At 50.7% G+C, this 18,900-nt stretch overlaps 1 protein-coding gene across 3 annotated transcripts in view; it reads left to right on the top strand.

Annotated features, from left to right (window-relative positions):
• Window positions 1–7,834: 7,834 nt before the first annotated feature.
• The window catches only part of LOC138746012 (polypeptide N-acetylgalactosaminyltransferase 18-like), a 50,855-nt gene continuing 39,789 nt past the window's right edge, over window positions 7,835–18,900 (top strand). For all 3 annotated transcript variants that reach the window (XM_069903688.1, XM_069903696.1, XM_069903705.1), the window contains exons 1-2: window positions 7,835–8,144; window positions 16,282–16,477. In XM_069903688.1, the coding sequence (XP_069759789.1) occupies window positions 7,922–8,144; window positions 16,282–16,477 (419 nt within the window). In that variant the 5' untranslated portion in view covers window positions 7,835–7,921. The remainder of the gene's footprint in view (window positions 8,145–16,281; window positions 16,478–18,900) is intronic.

The following is an 18,900-nucleotide window of genomic DNA, read 5'->3' on the forward strand; positions in this document are numbered from 1 at the left end:
TCAGTGGCCCTCTGTGACACCCCCGCGGAGCCCTCCACGTGCATGTGCTGGGCGGCGCCATTGTCCCCGCTATGACTTCCACCATCCCCAACCTCGACGGTGCAATATCCGGCCCCGCCAGCGACTGTCACAGCATGTGCCCTGAGCACCTGGATCAGCCCCCGCCCTCGCCAGCGCCACTCGCCAGGAACTACAGCAACGTCACTTCTGGCTCACAGCATGACATCACTTCTGGCTGATGTAATGACGTCACTGCCGCCGGACGTGATAATATCACTTCCCCCAGTGCAATGAACATGGCTGGGGAAGGAGGCCAGCCACGCAGTGGGCCCCCATGTGCTGCCGCCAATTTGAGCCAGGCAGTGGCCGATACAGAAGGCCCCTAACAACATTGAGAACAACAGAGACCAGGTCGCCCTACCGACGCTCCCCACGCCTCCGGGTACCAACGGCTGCCACACGCCTCACCCCATGACCAACGTTGACGTGGTTAACACGAGTGATGTTCAGGCTGCCCTACTGATGCTCTCTATGCCTCCGGATGCCATCGGCTACGACATCGACATGGTCAACATGAGCGATGACCAGGCCACCCTACCGACACTCCCCATGCCTCCAGATGCCATAAATCGCTGCGCACAACCGGAGAGCAATGACTCTGACTCTGAGACGGTCCTGGCTGCCACCACGCTGACCAGGGACATCCCTCACGACCTCGGGCACTCTATGATGGACGTGCAAGTCCATGGACATGTAATAAAGTGCCTGTTCGACAGTGGCAGCACCGAGAGCTTCATTCACCCGAGCGTGGCCCACTCCCTGAGATTAAAACTCCACCCCACCACCTGCTTGATTGCCCTCGCTGCCAAGGATAAGACTGTTGTTACCCTCGGGTGCTGCTCGGATGATATATCTGTGGGAGGGGAGACTTACACAGGGTTCAGGCTCCTGGTCATGCCCAAACTCTGCGCCCCAGTCATCCTAGGCCTAGATTTCCAGTGCCACCTGCAGAATGTCACCCTTGCCTTCGGGAGGCCCCAACCTCCACTCACGTTACACAGCACGCCAACCTGCGGCCTCTCCACACTGTGCATCACCCCACCGGCGCTCTTCCCACATTTTGCACTAGGCTGCAAGCCGATTGCTGCCAGAAGTAGGTGCTATTGCGCTGCAGACAGAGACTTCATCAAGGTGGAGGTGCGGCGACTCCTGGCAGAAGGTGTCATAAAGCCCAGTAACAGCCCTTGGAGACCCCAAGTCCTGGTGGTCAAAGGGGGAAGTAAGCCGAGGATGGTCGTGGATTACAGCCAGACCATTAACCAGTACATCCAGCTGGACGCCTACCCCCTGCCGAGGATCGCTGACATGGTCAACGAGATAGCCCGCTACTGGGTTTTCTCCATGATCGACCTGAAATCAGCGTATCACCAAATCCCCATCCACCCGAAGGACAAGCCCTGCACTGCCTTTGAGGCGGATGGGTGCCTGTACCAGTTCCGCCGAGTTCCCTTTCAGGTCACGAACGGGATCTCCGTTTTCCAGCGGGAGATGGATCGCATGGTAGACCAGCACAAGCTGAAGGCGACGTTCCTGTATCTGGATAACGTCACTATCTGTGGTCGTGACCAGCAGAACCACGATGGTAACCTGGAGAAATTCCTCAAGATGGCCGGGGAGCTGAACCTCACATACATCAAGGAGAAGTGTGTGTTTAGCACCACCCGCCTCGCCATCCTGGGGTATATTGTGGCCCATGGAGTCATCAGCCCAGATCCAGAAAGGATTCACCCATTTATGGAGTTACTTCACCCACCCCCCCCATGCTAAAGGCCCTCCGCAGGTGCCTGGGTCTGTTCTCTTATTACTCCCAGTAGGTCCCTCACTTCTCAGACAAGGTCCGCCCACTGGCCCAAGCTACAACTTTTCCCCTCCCACCCAAGATGCAGGCAGCCTTCATCCGCATCAGGCAAGACATTGCGGACACCACGATGTAGGCTGTGGTTGAGGACTCCCCCTTCCAGGTGGAGAGTGATGCCTCCAAGGTAGCCCTTGTCACTACCCTAAACTAAGAGGGGCGCCCTGTCGCTTTCTTCTCCAGGACCCTCCACGGCTCCAAGCTAGGGCATTCCAAAGGGCATTGAAAAGGAGGCCCAGGTGATTGTGGAAGTGGTCAGCCACTGGCGCCACTACCTAGCCGACAGGAGATTCACCCTCCTCACGGACCAGCAGGCCATGGTGTTCTTGTTTAACACTACCCACAAGAGCAAGATCAAGAACGACAAGATCCTGCACTGGAGAGTTGTGCTGGCAACCTACAGCTATGACATCCAGTACCGCCCCAGTAAGTTAAAGTCTCCCCCGATGCCCTCTCTCACACCTGCACGTCTATGCACGACGACAGGCTGCAGGCATTGCATGAGTCCCTCTGCCATCCGGGTGTCACCAGGTTGTACCACTTCATTAAGTCCCAGAATCTGCTATACACCATCAGGGACGTCAGGGAGATGACCGAGGCCTGTCGGGTCTGCGCGGAGTGTAAACCCCATTTCTACCACACACCCCAGGCCCATGTTATAAAGGCTTCTTGGCCTTTCGAGTGTATCGGCATGGACTTCAAAGGGCCGCTGCCTTCCACGAACCAAAACATCTACTTCCTCACAGTAGTGGACGAGTACTCACGCTTCCCTTTCGCTATCCCTTGCCCAGACACCTCCACAGCCACCGTCATCAGGGCCCTGGGGAAAATCTTCACCATGTTTGGCTACCCCACCTTCATCCACAGCGACCAGGGATCTAATTTCATGAGTGACAGCTGCATCAGTACCTGACGGCGAGGGGAATCGCGACCAGTTGCACGATGAGCCATAACCCGAGAGGCAATGGGCAAGTGGAACGTGAAAATGGGGTGGTCTGGAAGGCAGTCCTCCTGGTTCTCAGGTCAAAAGGGTGGGCCGTTGAGTACTGGCAGGATGCCCTGCCTGTGGCGCTCAATGCCATTTGGTCACTGCTGTGCACGACTACCAACAAAACCCCTCATGATCGTCTGTTCTCATTCCCCAGGAAGTCGGTGACTGGAATGTCTCTCCCAGCATGGCTCACGTCCCCAGGACCAGTGCTCGCGCGTAAGCACATATGGACACACAAGGCTGAAGCCCTAGTCAAGCAGGTCTTCCTCCTACATGCAAACCACAACCACACCTACGTTGGGTTTGTCAGTGGCAGGGAGGACACCATCTCAACCTGGCACCAGCAGGAGCACCCACCACACCATGCCATACTCCAGCCCAGGACGACGCTGACCGGGCGTACATCCCTGTCCCCAGGCAGCTATGGGGCATGCAGGACCTCCTTGATCACCAGGGGCCCGCTTCAGCCCTGGGAAATGAACCTGAACCCCCACCCATCCAATATGACCCTCATACGTTGACACCGGCCCCCCTCCACCCCCTGGCCATCCCTCCGCGCGGCACCACACCAGTCACACAGACTCATGCAGCCAGCCCCCCCACTTCCCCTCCAACCAGTGACCAGGAGCCAGTCCTACAATGGTCACAGAGACCCAGGCGGCTGCCAGACCATCTCAACCTGTAAATATTGTATGTGTATAGTGGGTACATTTCCTTGTTACTGTGTGTCCCCCCGCGACAATTTTAAAGAAGGGAGTGAATGTGGTGGTACACCACCAGCCTACTGCAGGGGGCAACCTCTGTACTTGCAGAAGTATAAGGGGACAGGACAACACCTGGCCGGCTGTCAATCAGTCGGCCAGAAGGGATCAAGCCCCACCTGGATAGGTGTCAATCACCCTCTGGGATATAAGCCTGCGCCGGCCTCCCAAAGCTCACTCAGAATTACTGAAGCTACAGCCAGCCTGGCTCTGTGGAAGTCTTTGTGGGTTAAAGCCTGTTGTGCAGTCTTTACCTTGTATGTGTCTGATTCTGGCTAACAGCGCACCACAATGACAATGACTGACGGGGCAGGCGGTAGCTCCAGGCCTGAGTACGCCCTGGGGTATCCAACTCACGAGTAGGTCATCAATCCCCACCATGTAGTGTGGTGATTATCCTGCCTGGGTATGAAGGGTCCATCCAATATATTTTACCGACTAGGTTGCAGGGGTTTTCAACATTGCGGGGTCTAACTTGAGATATTTAACTCTAAAATTGTTCATCAAAGTACAAATGACGTTTCAAAAAAGATGATTGAAGAGTGACACATGCAGGACTCTCTGAAATCCGAGGCTAATCAACACAATCTGCTGGTGGGGGCCGTGGGGCGGCAAGGTCAGTGGGGTGAGGTGGGGGCGGTTGCTTACTAAAGCTCAGCCTTGGCCCCGTGTGGTAGTTAATCCACCACTGCCCACCCCTGCTAAGTCCCTCCAGTCGCTGGTGGTTTGGGACTGTGAAGGAGCAGACCCTGCCTGTAGATGGTGCTGCCGGACCAAGCCCCAGACAGGGATGTCTGCCCTGCAGCAGAATCCAGTCTCTGGGGGAGTGCAACTTTGGATGGATCCCGAGCAGTAACTGGACTGAACGTGGAGGCCTTGCAAAAAAATGGTCGTCGCCGGCAAGAGGTTTGGGTGAGGACTCTTTCTCCCCAACAGTGGACCAAAGGTCCCTCCTTGTGAAGAGACTTTCACCTGTGACCACGAAAATATTTATTTCTTAACCAACGCACTAAAAAGAGGATTATTTGTTTAAAGTTGTCATGTCCCCTTTGAATAGAAACATCTTAACATTTCTGTTTACATTTCAGTTAACAATGAGTTTAGTCATACACACAATGTACATCTGCTCTAAAGTTCCAATTTGCTGCAGCCAAACAGGTAAATCACAAAAACATGAGAACTTTATATGTATGTAATGTAGGACTAGATGTCAATATCCCTTATTGCACTCCTGAGACTTGCTGCCTGGACTCTGCGGGGTAGCCAAGGGAGTGGTGGCACCTTCCGAGTTAGCAAGTGGGCACCTTCCTTGCGTGGTGTTTCACTGATAGACCCACGACACCTCCGGAGGGTTCAGCAGTGGATCCTGACGTCCTGGGCTCACCCCCACCTCCCCTCAATGCCATTCACTTGGGAGCCCAGGTGAAATCTTTTCTCCTCACCCAGAGCCACTGACTACCCTTTTCAGCACCTCTGGAGAGATCTTTAACTGCTTGTCAGTTGTATCTGTCCTTGCGCTCCCAACTGAATGACAAAGAGAAAATAAATGCATGAGATAGATAATAAATATTCAGTTACTTTGTGCAAAAATACTGACTTGCAATAGTGCAGACCTTCTGTGGCTTGGGATCAGTGTAACGAGGGGAGGTTCAAGACCCTGTGGCTGTTGGAAAGAAACTGTCCTTCAACTTAGAGATGCTGGTCTTCATGCTTCCGTACCTTCTGCCCAAAGGGAGCAGTGAGAAGAGGTTGTGACCTGGCTGATTCAAGTTCATTTATCATCTGATTGTACTAGTCTTTGGCTTGGCTTCGCGGACGAAGATTTATGGAGGGGGTAAAAAGTCCACGTCAGCTGCAGGCTCGTTTGTGGCTGACAAGTCCGATGCGGGACAGGCAGACACGATTGCAGCGGTTGCAAGGGAAAATTGGTTGGTTGGGGTTGGGTGTTGGGTTTTTCCTCCTTTGCCTTTTGTCAGTGAGGTGGGCTCTGCGGTCTTCTTCAAAGGAGGTTGCTGCCCGCCAAACTGTGAGGCGCCAAGATGCACGGTTTGAGGCGTTATCAGCCCACTGGCGGTGGTCAATGTGGCAGGCACCAAGAGATTTCTTTAGGCAGTCCTTGTACCTTTTCTTTGGTGCACCTCTGTCACGGTGGCCAGTGGAGAGCTCGCCATATAACACGATCTTGGGAAGGCGATGGTCCTCCATTCTGGAGACGTGACCCATCCAGCGCATCCCAAGATCGTGTTGTACTAGTACAACCCAATGAAAGAGCGATCTTCGGTGCACAGTGCAGAAGAGTGCAAAACACATGTCCAGACATCACACACATACAGACAAATGATACACATACACAGTGTATATGTATATGGGTCTTTTATGATGTTGGCTGCCTTCTTGAGGCAGCACCTCATGTAGATGCCTGCAATGGGTGGGAAGTCAGACCATGTGATGGACCTAGCTGTGTTTGCTGCCTTCTGCAGCCTTCCTGGGCACTCAAATTCCCAAGATGATGAAGGTGTGATGGAATATTTGGAAATGTTTTTGGGAGATAAATTGGTAAAATTAGAGTAGGTTACATACATACACTCATTTTAAAACAGATCTTATTTGAAATACTGAATAATTCATATTCAGTGACTTTACAGAAACTATGGAGAATGCTAAGCACATTTCACAAGTAGGTGCTAATTGAAATGTCATGAAATAAATGGACTGGAGACAGGTCATCTGTGTTGGACATTTTTACAAGACTTCTGACCTCTCTGCAAAGTGCTCACTCAAAGGTCAATTGTTTACCTAAAACAACAAATGGGAGCAGAAGAATAAGTCCTATTGTTTGCAAGTGAGAGAGAGAAGGACATGTGGCTGGAAGTTGGAATCTCTGATAGAGAGAGAATCACTGAAACAGTGTCAGCCAGGAGAAGCTTGTTGGAGAAGCTCCAGAGTCACGGATGGCTGGAAGTGTTATCTGTCTGATATTTCTCTTGGAATAAGTGGAACAGAAAGGAACTCTGTGTTGACCTGAAAGAAAGAGGTTATCATCTGGAGAGCCCTGATGGGACAAGTTTCATCAGCAAAACATTGAGGTGACTAATGGTGGTACCTCAGTTGTGGAAATCCTGGAACAATACACAACTCTCTCTGTAAACCTAAAAGAACCTTCCTGAGTGGTAAACAATTACCTTTCGAGCACCAAAGCCTGGTGAACTTTATACATGTTAAATTCTCTGCACAGTATAAGAATTGCCTGCAACCAGTGAACTTGGAAGAATGAGAAGTGAGATTGAACTGTGAACCAAATAACTCTTCTTAATTTTACACACAAATTACATACACAGGTGCTTAGACTTAGAAGGGGTTAAGTTAGGTTAGTTAAGTTAATAGAGATAAGTTAAAGTTTGATTCTGTTTTCATGTTGAAAGATAATTAAAAACAACTTCTGTTTTGTTGAATATCTATTGCTGCTGGGTTTTGGGATCCATTGGGCTCAACAAAGGGCTCAAGCCCAAAATGTTCGTTATATATCTTTATCTTTGCTATATAAAGTATGCTGTTTGATCTGCTGAGTTTCTCCAGCGTTGTGCTTTTATTCGAATTCCCAAAACCAGGCTGTGATGCAACATTCCCTTCCCACAGCCAGAGCACCCTCAACCTCTTCCCACAGTGTGGAACTCCCTCACTGTCCCTCCCACAGCACGGGGCTCCCTCACTGCCCCTCCCCACAGCATGGAGGTCCTGCACCTGCTCTTCCCACAGCGTGGGGGGGGGGGGTCCCTCTTGACCCCTCCCACAGTGGGAACTCCCTCACTACCCCTCCCACCATGCAGAGCTCCCTCAATGCCCCTCCCACAGCGCGGGGCTTCCTCACCGCCCATCTTTCAGCGCGGCGCTCCCTCGTACCCCAATGCGGATCCCTCTTAATGCCCTTGAGACAGGAAGGGCTGAGCTGGACGCTATGTAAACGCTGAGCGGCGTGGTGGCTCCGACCGGGCAAGTCGGCCCGCAGATGGAGCCCGTTAACAGGCTGTAGCCGCAGAGAGACCCCGGTGTCCGGCTCCGCACCGAGCTCAGCGCCCGTCACTATCCCGGTACACGTCGTGGGATCTGTCCCAGAGTCACAGCGCAGCGGGTCCCAGGGACGGAGCGGATCTCTCTTCCCCCCGCCCCCCCCCCCTCCCCTGACGGAGCTGCGGGTCCCAGGGACGGAGCTGCGGGATCCCCTCCGGGCGAGCTGCTCTGCGCATTGCACGCCGTATGGCGCGCCGCTGTAGGAAAGGCAAGTCCCTGCTGGGCACCTGCGTGATCGTGGCCGCCCTCACCAACCTCCTGTGCCTGCTCTACGTCGCCTGGGTGGCCCGTTACCTGCAGGGGCAGCACCCCGTCGCCGAGCGGCCGCCGGAGAAGCAGCGCAGCGAGGACCGGTGGCTGGAGGAGAGGCTGCGGCGGCTGGAGGTCCTGGTCAGGCAGCACCTGGAAGGTAGGTCCCCGCACCCGGGAGCAGCTTCCCTGCATCTTGCATCCTGGACCCTCCCACCTCCCCAGTAATCAGATCCCGCATCTGGGATCCCGGTGTCCGGACCCCACATCTGTGAACCCCACCCCCCAGTAACTAGACCCCGCATCTGGGACCCCCCCCCCCAACTAGACCCCGCATCTGGGACCCCCGCCCCAGAAACTAGACCCCACATCTGGGATCCCAGACCTTGCAACTCAGTCAATAACATGGAGACTAGGTATAGCAGAGTGGCCATATCGGGGAAGAAGGTGCTGGTAATGCTAAGTGCCTGGATGGAGTTTGTGATGAGGCGTTGGCTCCAGTGTCTTCTTCAATATGGCTGAGAAAAGGTAAGGTATTTTTCTGTTGTCTGTACAGACAGGCAATGGGCACATCACTTGGGGGAGAAGTATGCACCTCCTGTTGGATGTGGGACATCAGGGGGACTTCCAGTGCCCCTGAGTCTACACCTGTGGGAAGTGTGTCCATCTACAGATCCTGATTGCCAGTGCCTGGGAGTTGGACAAGGAGGGAAGCTGTGATAGGTGCAAGGCTCAGGGATATCTCAGAGTGGAGGCAGGACATGATCGGGAGGGATGAACAGTGCTTGTAGGAAGATAGAAAAAAGTGGGATGAGGTCCTATAGGATGAGGTTAAGGATTAATATCCAATCCCAAAGTGAGAAGGAGATGATCATGGACTTTAGGAGGACCAGGAATGACCACCCTCCACTACACATCAACAACTCTGTAGTGGGGAGAGTGGAGAGCACCAAGTTCCTTGTTCACTTAACTAGTAACCTATTGTGGACACTCAACATCTCCTCACTTGTCAGGAAGGAAGAAGCAACAGTGACTGTACTTCCTAATGACCAAAGGATCTGTTCACATTAACCATCTGAGACTCTCATTTATACAAAAAATATTTATTCATTATTTATTCTTGTATATAAAATACTTGTCCGGCATATGTATTATTTTCCTATATGTGTGTAATGTCTGGTTCTGGGACCGAGGACAAGGGTTGTACTTGTTCAATCGGATGACAATAAACTTGACTTGAGAAGGGGGAACTAACATTGGGTTATGAGGAAATGGCCAAGGCTTTGAATGATTATTTTGTGTCAGCCTTCACAGTGGAGGATGTATCTAACAAGCCAAAGAGAGAGGTTATGGAAGTTATGGGAGGTGAGGACCTCGATACAATCGCCATCACTAATGAGGTAGGCTGAGCAAACAAGTGGGCCTGGAGGTTGATCAGTCCCCTGGTCCTGAAGGAATTCATCCCAGCGCACTTAAAGTTATAGTCGAGGAGTTCATGGTGATTTACCAAACTTCTCCAGACTCTGGTCAGGTCCCGGCGGGCTGGAGGACAGTGAATGTCACACCACTGTTTTAAAAAGGATGCAGTCTCAAGGCAGGTCACTCTAACCTATCATAACTGTCAGGGAAATGCTTGAAGCTGTCACGAAGAAAGTCCTAATGAGCTATCAGGATAGAAATAGTTCCATGAGGCAGGCACAGCATGGATTCAGGAAGGGCAGGTCCTGTATGATAAGTTTATTGGCGGACTTTGAGGATGTAACGAGTGTGGTAGATAGAGGGGAGCAGTCGGACATTGCTATATTGATTTCCAACAGTGTTTGATAAGGTTGCCACATGAAAGACATCCATAAGATAAGGATGCATGGAATGGTGGGTGGGGTAAATAGTATGGATAAAGGGGAATGGTTAACTGGTAGTTGGGATCAATAGGTGTTTCTCTGGTTGGCAATCACTAGTGAGCAGAGTGGTGCAGGGGTTGGTGCTGGGCCCATGACTGTTCGCAAGGTACATCAGCAATTTGACAGAGTGTAGCAAACTGGTCCCTAAACTAAGTAATCCCTACGCCATCAGTGCTCTGTGATCAGTAAGGGATTGCTTAAGGTAGGATGTGGGTGGAAAGAAAAAGTTTGAAAACCACAGTTTTAATTGTACATAGTTGACTCGTTATGTGCACGGTTTCAGAACTCCAAAGGAAATGGGCCAATGACAATTTTTCCCAAGCAAAATATTTCAGTAGCAATTAAGTCGAGAGCAGTGGTTCTCAACCTTCCCTTCCCACTCACATCCTACTTTAAGCGACCCCTTACAGAGCACTTATAGCATAGGGAATACTTAAGATGGAATGTGAGTTTAGGGGGGCAGTTTGAAAATGATTGGTAGCGTACCTAAGTAAACTGAGTGGAATATCAGTGGGCAAGAGTCTGACAGATGGAGTACAGTGATGGTAAATGTGAGGTTATCAACTTTGGATGGAGAAACTGGTCTGTGATTAAATGGAGAAAGAATGCAGCATGCTGTTGTGCGGGAGGACCTGGGAGTGCTTGTGCGCGAATTGCAAAGGTTGGTTTGCAGGTGCAGCAGGTAATCAAGAAGGCAAATGGGACGTTGGCGATTGCTGGAGAGATGGAGGGAGGTTCTGCTGCAACCATGCTGGGTACTGGTGAGACCACAAGTGAGAGGGAGTGTGAATTTTCAAGCCAGGAGTGTTCTGGGATTTATCCTCGCGGTGGCACCTTCACAGTAAACCCTTGCCCGACTGAGAATGGTAACAAGAGGGCTACACATGGGTAATAAATCAGGCATAAATCAGATTGGACTCTATCAATGTGTAACCTCAAACATGGAAGATGAAATATATTCCCTGGGGCTCCATGGAAAAGGGGTTTGTAAGATTAACTTGTGATAGAATATTTTTCTTTCCTTTGAGTTGTGACGCAGGGTGCGGGGATACATACGTGGAGCAGAGCTCCCAGCAACTGCACTGAACAATATCTTCATCCTTGACTGCCGCGTATAGCAGTTTTACGGCACGCTGTAACAGCGCCAGTGATCGGGACCGAGGTTCGAATCCCGTGCTGTCTATGAGGAGTTTGTATATTTTCCCCTTGTTTGCATGGGTTTTCCATGGCTTCCTGACACCTTTCGCAATGTACCAGGGATGCAGGTCAATCAGGTGTAGTGGCCGGCATGGGCTCATGGGCCAAAATTGTCTGCCAAAATTAAAAATTACTTCAGATACTAAGCAATAGATTCCATTTATCTGGAATTCAGGGCTTTGTTGTTGGGAATCATTTATGGATGCTGTACAGATTCTTCTTGGCTTGGCTTCGCGGATGAAGATTTATGGAGGGGTAAATGTCCACGTCCAGGCTCATTTGTGGCTGACAAGTCCGATGCGGGACAGGCAGACATGGTTGCAGCGGTTGCAGGGGAAAATTTGTTGGTTGGGGTTGGGTGTTGGGTTTTTCCTCCTTTGTCTTTTGTCAGTGAGGTGGGCTCTGCGGTCTTCTTCAAAGGAGGTTGCTGCCCGCCAAACTGTGAGGTGCCAAGATGCACGGTTTGAGGCGTTATCAGCCCACTGGCGGTGGTCAATGTGGCAGGCACCAAGAGATTTCTTTAGGCAGTCCTTGTACCTCTTCTTTGGTGCACCTCTGATACGATGGCCAGTGGAGAGCTCGCCATATAACACGATCTTGGGAAGGCGATGGTCCTCCATTCTGGAGACGTGACCTACCCAGCGCAGTTGGATCTTCAACAGCGTGGATTCGATGCTGTCGGCCTCTGCCATCTCGAGTACTTCAATGTTAGGGATGAAGTCGCTCCAATGAATGTTGAGGATGGAGCGGAGACAACGCTGGTGGAAGCGTTCTAGGAGCCGCAGGTGATGCTGGTAGAGGACCCATGATTCGGAGCCAAACAGGAGTGTGGTATGACAACGGCTCTGTATATGCTTATCTTGGGAGGTTTTTCTCCATCGGGCACACAGAACTCAAAATGGTCAACCAGTTTACCTATCTCGGCTGTACCATTTCATCAGATGCAAGGATCGACAATGAGATAGACAGCAGACTCGCCAAGGCAAATAGCGCCTTTGGAAGACTACACAAAAGAGTCTGGAAAAACAACCAACTGAAAATCCTCACAAAGATAAGCTACACAGATTATTGACTACCAAACAGGCCATTCAGCCCATTATGTTCGCAGTAGAGAAATCCCACCCTCCCATTCCTTCTCACCTGATTTTCCATTAATATTGTTATTTATTCTCCCCACATTCCCATCAACTCCCCCTCCCCTCCCAAGCCTGATTCTTACTCTTCACCCACACACAATTGGAGCCAATTAACCTTCCAACCCACACCTCTTTGGCATCTAGGAGGAAACTGGACTCTCCAGGGGAACCCCCCATGGATACAGGGAGAGCATACAAACTCCACACAGGCAGCGCCGTAGGTCAGGATTGAACCTGGGGTCACGGGAGCTGGCAGCTGCACAAACTACAGAGTTATCGCAGGCATTCCTGGGCAGCTCATCCTTTTCCTCAACAGGTTGTCACAAGTCGGTGGAAGGGATCATCAAAAGGCTCGTGTTTCCCTCTGTGGATCGAGATGAAAGTCAGGTGGTGTGGGCGTGTGTCGTCCGCGGTACAGTGGAGAGGAATGTGGGCAAGGCACGTTGGGGCCTGCAACGCTTGGTGAAGGCACTCTATACAGGGACATCACCCCATGGGAGGGCTTTGTCAATTGTAAAGGTGGCTGGGCCTCGAGCATTTCCTGCATACAGCCCCTGACTTTATGTAAAATAGGCTTTCCTGAATCCTTTGTGTCTGCAGTCTGAGCAAACCATGTGCTTACAGCAAAGGCTGATTCATTGTTAATGTTAATCTAACACGATTACTGACAAGCCCATTTCGCTCATTGAAAAGCAATCGCATCAATCCAATTTCCTCTGTCCTCATTTCTCACCAACCCTGCAACCCATTCTCTCTCTCTCACTCTTTCTCCCTTCCCTCCCCCACTCTCTCACTCATAAACACACACATCAATCCTTAAATTAATTTGCTGGTAATCTGCACTAGATGATAATTACAATGTGATGCTTACCCACCTCTCTAAGATGTGGGAGGAAACCAGAGCCCCCGAGGTGAGGGAAATTTCAAGCAGTCACAGAGAGAATGTGCAAACTCTTATGCAGACAGCACCCAGGGTCGGGATCGAACCAGGGTCTCTGGAACTGAGGCTCGGGTAGTAAAGCAGGAAACTCTGGAAAAGCTTGACAGGACAGGAAGCATCTGATTCTCTCCCCGTGGAAGCTGCTGGAGCTGCTGAGTGTTGCCAGCATTTTCTGTTCCATTTCCATCACCTGCAGTTGTTCAAGGTTCAGGAACCCGATTCACCCCTCTCCCCTTGTCCAGTCCATCCACGTACACCTCTGAGGACAGTGCCAAGAGATCTGAGCTCAGGACATCCAGGCGAAGATTGTAAATGTTTAACCATCCTGGGCACCAGGAGTGCATTCACAAACAACGTTGGAGAAACTCAACAGGGCAAACTGTGAACTTTATCTTCTTCTTTCTTTGGCTTGGCTTCGCGGACGAAGATTTATGGATGGGGTAAAAAGTCCACGTCAGCTGCAAGCTCGTTTGTGGCTGACAAGTCCGAAGCGGGACAGGCAGACACAGTTGCAGCGGTTGCAGGGGAAAATTGGTTGGTTGGGGTTGGGTGTTGGGTTTTTCCTCCTTTGCCTTTTGTCAGTGAGGTGGGCTCTGCGGTCTTCTTCAAAGGAGGTTGCTGCCCGCCAAACTGTGAGGCGCCAAGATGCACGGTTTGAGGCGTTATCAGCCCACTGGCGGTGGTCAATGTGGCAGGCACCAAGAGATTTCTTTAGGCAGTCCTTGTACCTTTTCTTTGGTGCACCTCTGTCACGGTGGCCAGTGGAGAGCTCGCCATATAACACGATCTTGGGAAGGCGATGGTCCTCCATTCTGGAGACGTGACCCATCCAGCGCAGCTGGATCTTCAGCAGCGTGAACTTTATAGAGCAAAGATAAAGGCACATAACCAGCATTTCAGGCTTGAGCCCTTCATTAAGGTTTGAACAAAACTGTCGGCAGCCAGCCGAACAAAATGGTGAGAGGGGAGGGGCAGGGGAGGAGCAGGGTCCCACAGACCGGAGATAGTAGGTGGATAAGGGAGGGAGCAGCAAACAGGAGGAGGGGGGATGTGGATGGAGAGCTGAGGGAAAGAAGACAAAGGGCTGGGGAAGAGGTGGAGAAAGAGGAGTGGGTTGGCAGAAACTGGAGCAGTCGATGTTAATGCTATCTGGTTGGAGAGAGACCAGGCAGAAAATCAGGTGTTCCTCCAATTTACGGGTGGTCTCGGGGGGACAGTGCACAAGGCCGTGGACAGACATGTCAGTGTGGGAGTGGGGCGCGGATCTGAAATGATCGGCCACTGGGAGATCCCTGTCACTGATGCGGACAGGGTGAAGGTTCTCAGCAATGTGTTCTCCCAGTCTGCGGCCAGTCTGTCCGATGTGGTGAAGGCAAACATCATCAGGAGAAATTTCTCTCTGTGTTTTCCAGCTACAACTACCAAATACAACATTAAACGTCTGGAACAGCTGGGAAGCACAGCTGGTGTGACCTTCCTCTGGGAAAATTACAGCCCCTTGACCTAAAGGCACTGTGGAAGACGTTTCTCTTCCATTTCAGCTGACATGCCATAGATTTCAAGAGCCTTTTTCTCAGGAAAGATGATTCCAGAACTAGATGGCATGGGTTTAAAGTGAGAGGGGGGAGGGGGAAATTTTTTACTCAGAGGGTGGGCTGTATCTGCAATGAGCAGCCAGAGGAAGCTGTAGGACCCTGGGGATCCAATCTTTTATAAATTCTCTCATATTCTTGCCTTCTTCATCTTCCTTAAGACCCACTATCTTTATATTATTTTTTCTATTATAGTTTTCTATTATATCTATCCTCTGAGCTAACAGCTCCTGTGCCTCTTTAACTTTTTAATTAGATTCTTCTAATTTCTCTTTTAAGTCTTCTACTTCCATTTCTACAATTGTTTCTCGTTCTTCCATATTTTCCACTCTTTTTCCTATCTCTGATATGGCCATTTCCATTTTATTCATTCTTTCTTCTGCATTCTTAATTCTTTTTATCTCATTAAATTCTTGTAATTGCCATTCTTTCACTGATTCCATATATTCTTTAAAAAAAGATACATCCATTGTCTTGCCTTTCTCTTCTTCTTCCACTTCTTTCTGTTCTTCTTCTTCTTCTTCCTCTGGGTTGACCATCTGTTGTTTCCTTGTTTTCTTTTTACCCTCTTCTTTCTTGTTGTCTTTTTGTCTGTGTTCTGCACCTGCTGCTGTGCTTCAGGTGTCTCTCTCAGCTGTGGAGATCGACTCCGCAGCTGTTCCCCCCTCCCATCAGTGTGTTTTTTTTCATGCGCATCGCACATGCGTGAGGAGTCACGCATGCGCGGTTGCGCACTTTTACTCGGCTCTGCGAGCCATTTTTGTAGTCCCGAGCCCGGGACTTCCACTGACCTGCGGGAGCGGGCTTCTCTCTCCGCGGCGGGCCTCTTCAGACAGGTAAGACCTTCACCTTCTTCTTCCGACATTCTTTCTTCCTCTTTTCTTCCCGTTGTTTTCGACTTTTCTCTCTTCGCTGCCATTTTCTTCTCACCTTTATTTTTACTTTATTATAAATTTTAATCTTGTATCTTTGTGCTTTTTGTGTTTTTTTTAAACTTTTCGGGAGAGGGCTGGAATTCCCTGACCGGCCACTACTCCATCACGTGACTCCTCCAGTTCATCCTTCCTCAAGTAAGGAGACCAGAACTGTTAAATTCCATCTCTCCAGCCAATATTCCTTCTTGACACCTGGCTGCTCCTGCAAAGCAACCATTTGCGATTCATGCACAAGCACTCCCAAGTCAGCATGCTGCCATTTAAAGAATATTCTGATCTTCTATTTTTCATTCCAAAGTGGGTAGCCCCACATTTACCAACATCGTACTGTCTGCCAGTCCCTTAACTTACTTAACCAACTGTATCTCTTTGCAAACTCTCCGTATCCTCTGCACAATTTGCTTTCCCACTCAATTTAGTGTCATCAGCAAACGTAGAAACACTACACTGTCCCCTCTTCCAGACCATTTGCGTACATCGTATGTTTATATATGTTGACCAGTTAACCAGGTGCATCTTATGCTGCCACTGAGGGCTGGGCTGCAACTGGGCCTTTTACTTGTTTGTTTGGTGACCACTTTCCCTTCCTGCTCCAGAATCCCGGCAGGACCCCGAGGAGCAGATGGATCCTGAAACCTTCTCAGACTCCCCCCTCTTCGCACAGTGGGGCCGCCACCTATCGCCAGAAGCACGGCGTGTGGCCTGGAAGAAGTTCCAGTACTACGGTTACAATGGTTACCTCAGCGACCAGCTTCCACTGGACAGGCCTATTCCCGACCTCCGGCCCGATGGGTAGGTATATAGAATGTTACAGCACACTTCAGGACCCTCCGCCCACAATGTTGTGCTGACCTATATATTCCTACCAAAAAAAAGCCCTTCCGACCCCATAACCCTCTATTTTCATTCGTGTTCATATCTGAGAGTCTTTTAAATTCCCCTAACGTTCCAGCCTCAATGGAGCAGACTCATTGGGTCGATTGGCCTAATTCCTACATCTTGTGGCCAAAGCCTGGTCTGACACAATTTTCATCCATCCTCCAGGTTAATACCCTCTCCGTATATCTTTTCTCCAGATAGGGAGAGGTCTAGGGGACTGGAGGAGTTTGCAGAGACAGGGAGGGGCATAGGGGACTTGAGGGGAGTTACAGGGACAGGGAGAGTTGTAGAGGACCAGAGTGGGTTACAGAGACAGGGAGGGGTGTAGGGGACCAGAGGGGGTTACAGAGGGAGGGAGGGGTATAGAGGACTGGATGGGTTTACAGAGACAGGGAGGGTTGTAGGGGACTGGAGGAGTTCACAGAGACAGGGAAGTATATAGGGGACTGGAGGGGGCTACAGAGACAGGGAGGAGTATAGGAGACTGGAGGGGGCTACAGAGACAGGGAGGGGTGTAGGGGACCGGAGGGGGTTACAAAGATGGGGAGGGATGTAGGGGACTGGAGGGGTTTACAGAGACAGGGAGGAGTATAGGGGACTGGAGGGGGCTACAGAGACATGGAGCGTTGTAGGGGACTGGAGAGGGTTATGGAGACAGGGAGGGGCGTAGGGGACTGGAGGGGGTTACAAAGATGGGGAGTGGTGTAGGGGACCGGAGGGGGTTACAGAGACCGAGAGTTGTGTCGGGGACCAGAGGGTGTTACAGAGACAGGGAGGGTTGTAGGGGATCGGAGTGGGTTACAGAGACAAAAGTGGAGTAGGGCACCAAAAGGGGTTACAGAGGCAGGGAGGGGTGTAGGGGACCAGAGGGGATTAGAGAGACAGGGCATTGTGTCGGGACTGGAGGGTGTTACAGAGACAGGGAGGGATGTAGGGGACTGGAGAGGGTTACAGAGACATGGAGAGGTGTAGGGTGCTGGAAGGGGTTACAGATATTGGAGGGGTGCAGGGGCTAGTGGAGATGAAGGAGGATGTGCAGGAAATTGCCCTGCTGTGGGGTGTGGAGCAGGTGGAGTCTGCTGACTCAACACAATGCTATAAGGAATGGCTAATCCTCTCTTTGTCACTGGCTCCCTTCCCTGCACCGATGACTGATGCACTGGGGAGCTGTGAATCTGCAGGCTGCAAAGCCGCTGGAGCAGCACAAATGCCTTTAGTATCCCTCTCTCCTCCCAAAGCCGTCCTCTCTGTGTTTAAAACACAAAGGCAGCACCATTCCATGGGAGAACTGGTTCACACACCAACCCCAACAGATCTGAAACCCATTGCAGCCCTGCAATCAGTCCCCTGGCTGTAGCCCCAGGGTTGTCAGGCCATGGACAGAGTGTGGTCAACACAAAGGACACATGATCCTCATCCTCATGACAATAAATCTGGCGCACATCACTGGCAGTGGCTCCTGGTGGGGTGGGGAGAGCTGGGGTACATTATTTTATGCAGTGTCTATAGCCCATCTCGATGCTCTGGACACGGTGGTGGTGGGGGGGGGTGGGGGGTCAGCCTCTTTCTTAAACCACTGACATCTTAGTGAAGTGCTCCCACATGCTGGTGGGAGGGAAGTGCAGGATTCAGATTTATTGTTAGTGTACAGTACATTCATGACATGACATACAACCCTGAGATTCTTTTTCCTGTGGACCAGGCAGATTTACCACTTATTGGTAGTGCAAAAAGAACTGTACACAACGTACACATGTAAACAAATAAAGAAATGTAAACAAATGACGAATGTAAACAAACTGACTGTGCAATACAGAGAGAACAAAAGAAAATCAATAAAGTCCACAATTAGAGTCCTTAAATGAGTCTCTGATTGAGTGTGTCATTGAAGAGTCTGATGGTGGAGGGGTAGCAGCTGTTCCTGAACCTGGTGGTTCAAGTCTTATGGAACCTATACTTTTTTCCTGATGGCAGCATCGAGAAGAGAGTGCTGGGTGGTGTGGGTCTTTCATGATTGCTTCTGCTCTCCGATAGCAGCATTCCCCATAGATGTTCTTGATGGTGGGGAGGGTTTTACCTGTGATGTCCTGGGCTGTGTCCACTACCTTTTGGAGGGCTTTACACTCACGGGTATTGGTATTCCCATACCAGACCGTGATGAAGCCAGTCAGCACACTTTCCACCACATCTCTGTCGAAATTTGCCAGGGTTTCCGGTATCACACTGAATCTCCGCCAACTCCTGAGGAAGTAGAGGCGCTGATGTGCTTTCTTCACATGATGTTATTTGTGTATTGGGTCCAGGAAAGATCCGACTCCCCAAGAACAAACACACCC

The sequence above is a fragment of the Narcine bancroftii genome, chromosome 1, assembly GCF_036971445.1.
Source record: "Narcine bancroftii isolate sNarBan1 chromosome 1, sNarBan1.hap1, whole genome shotgun sequence".
NCBI classification, from domain to species: domain Eukaryota; kingdom Metazoa; phylum Chordata; class Chondrichthyes; order Torpediniformes; family Narcinidae; genus Narcine; species Narcine bancroftii.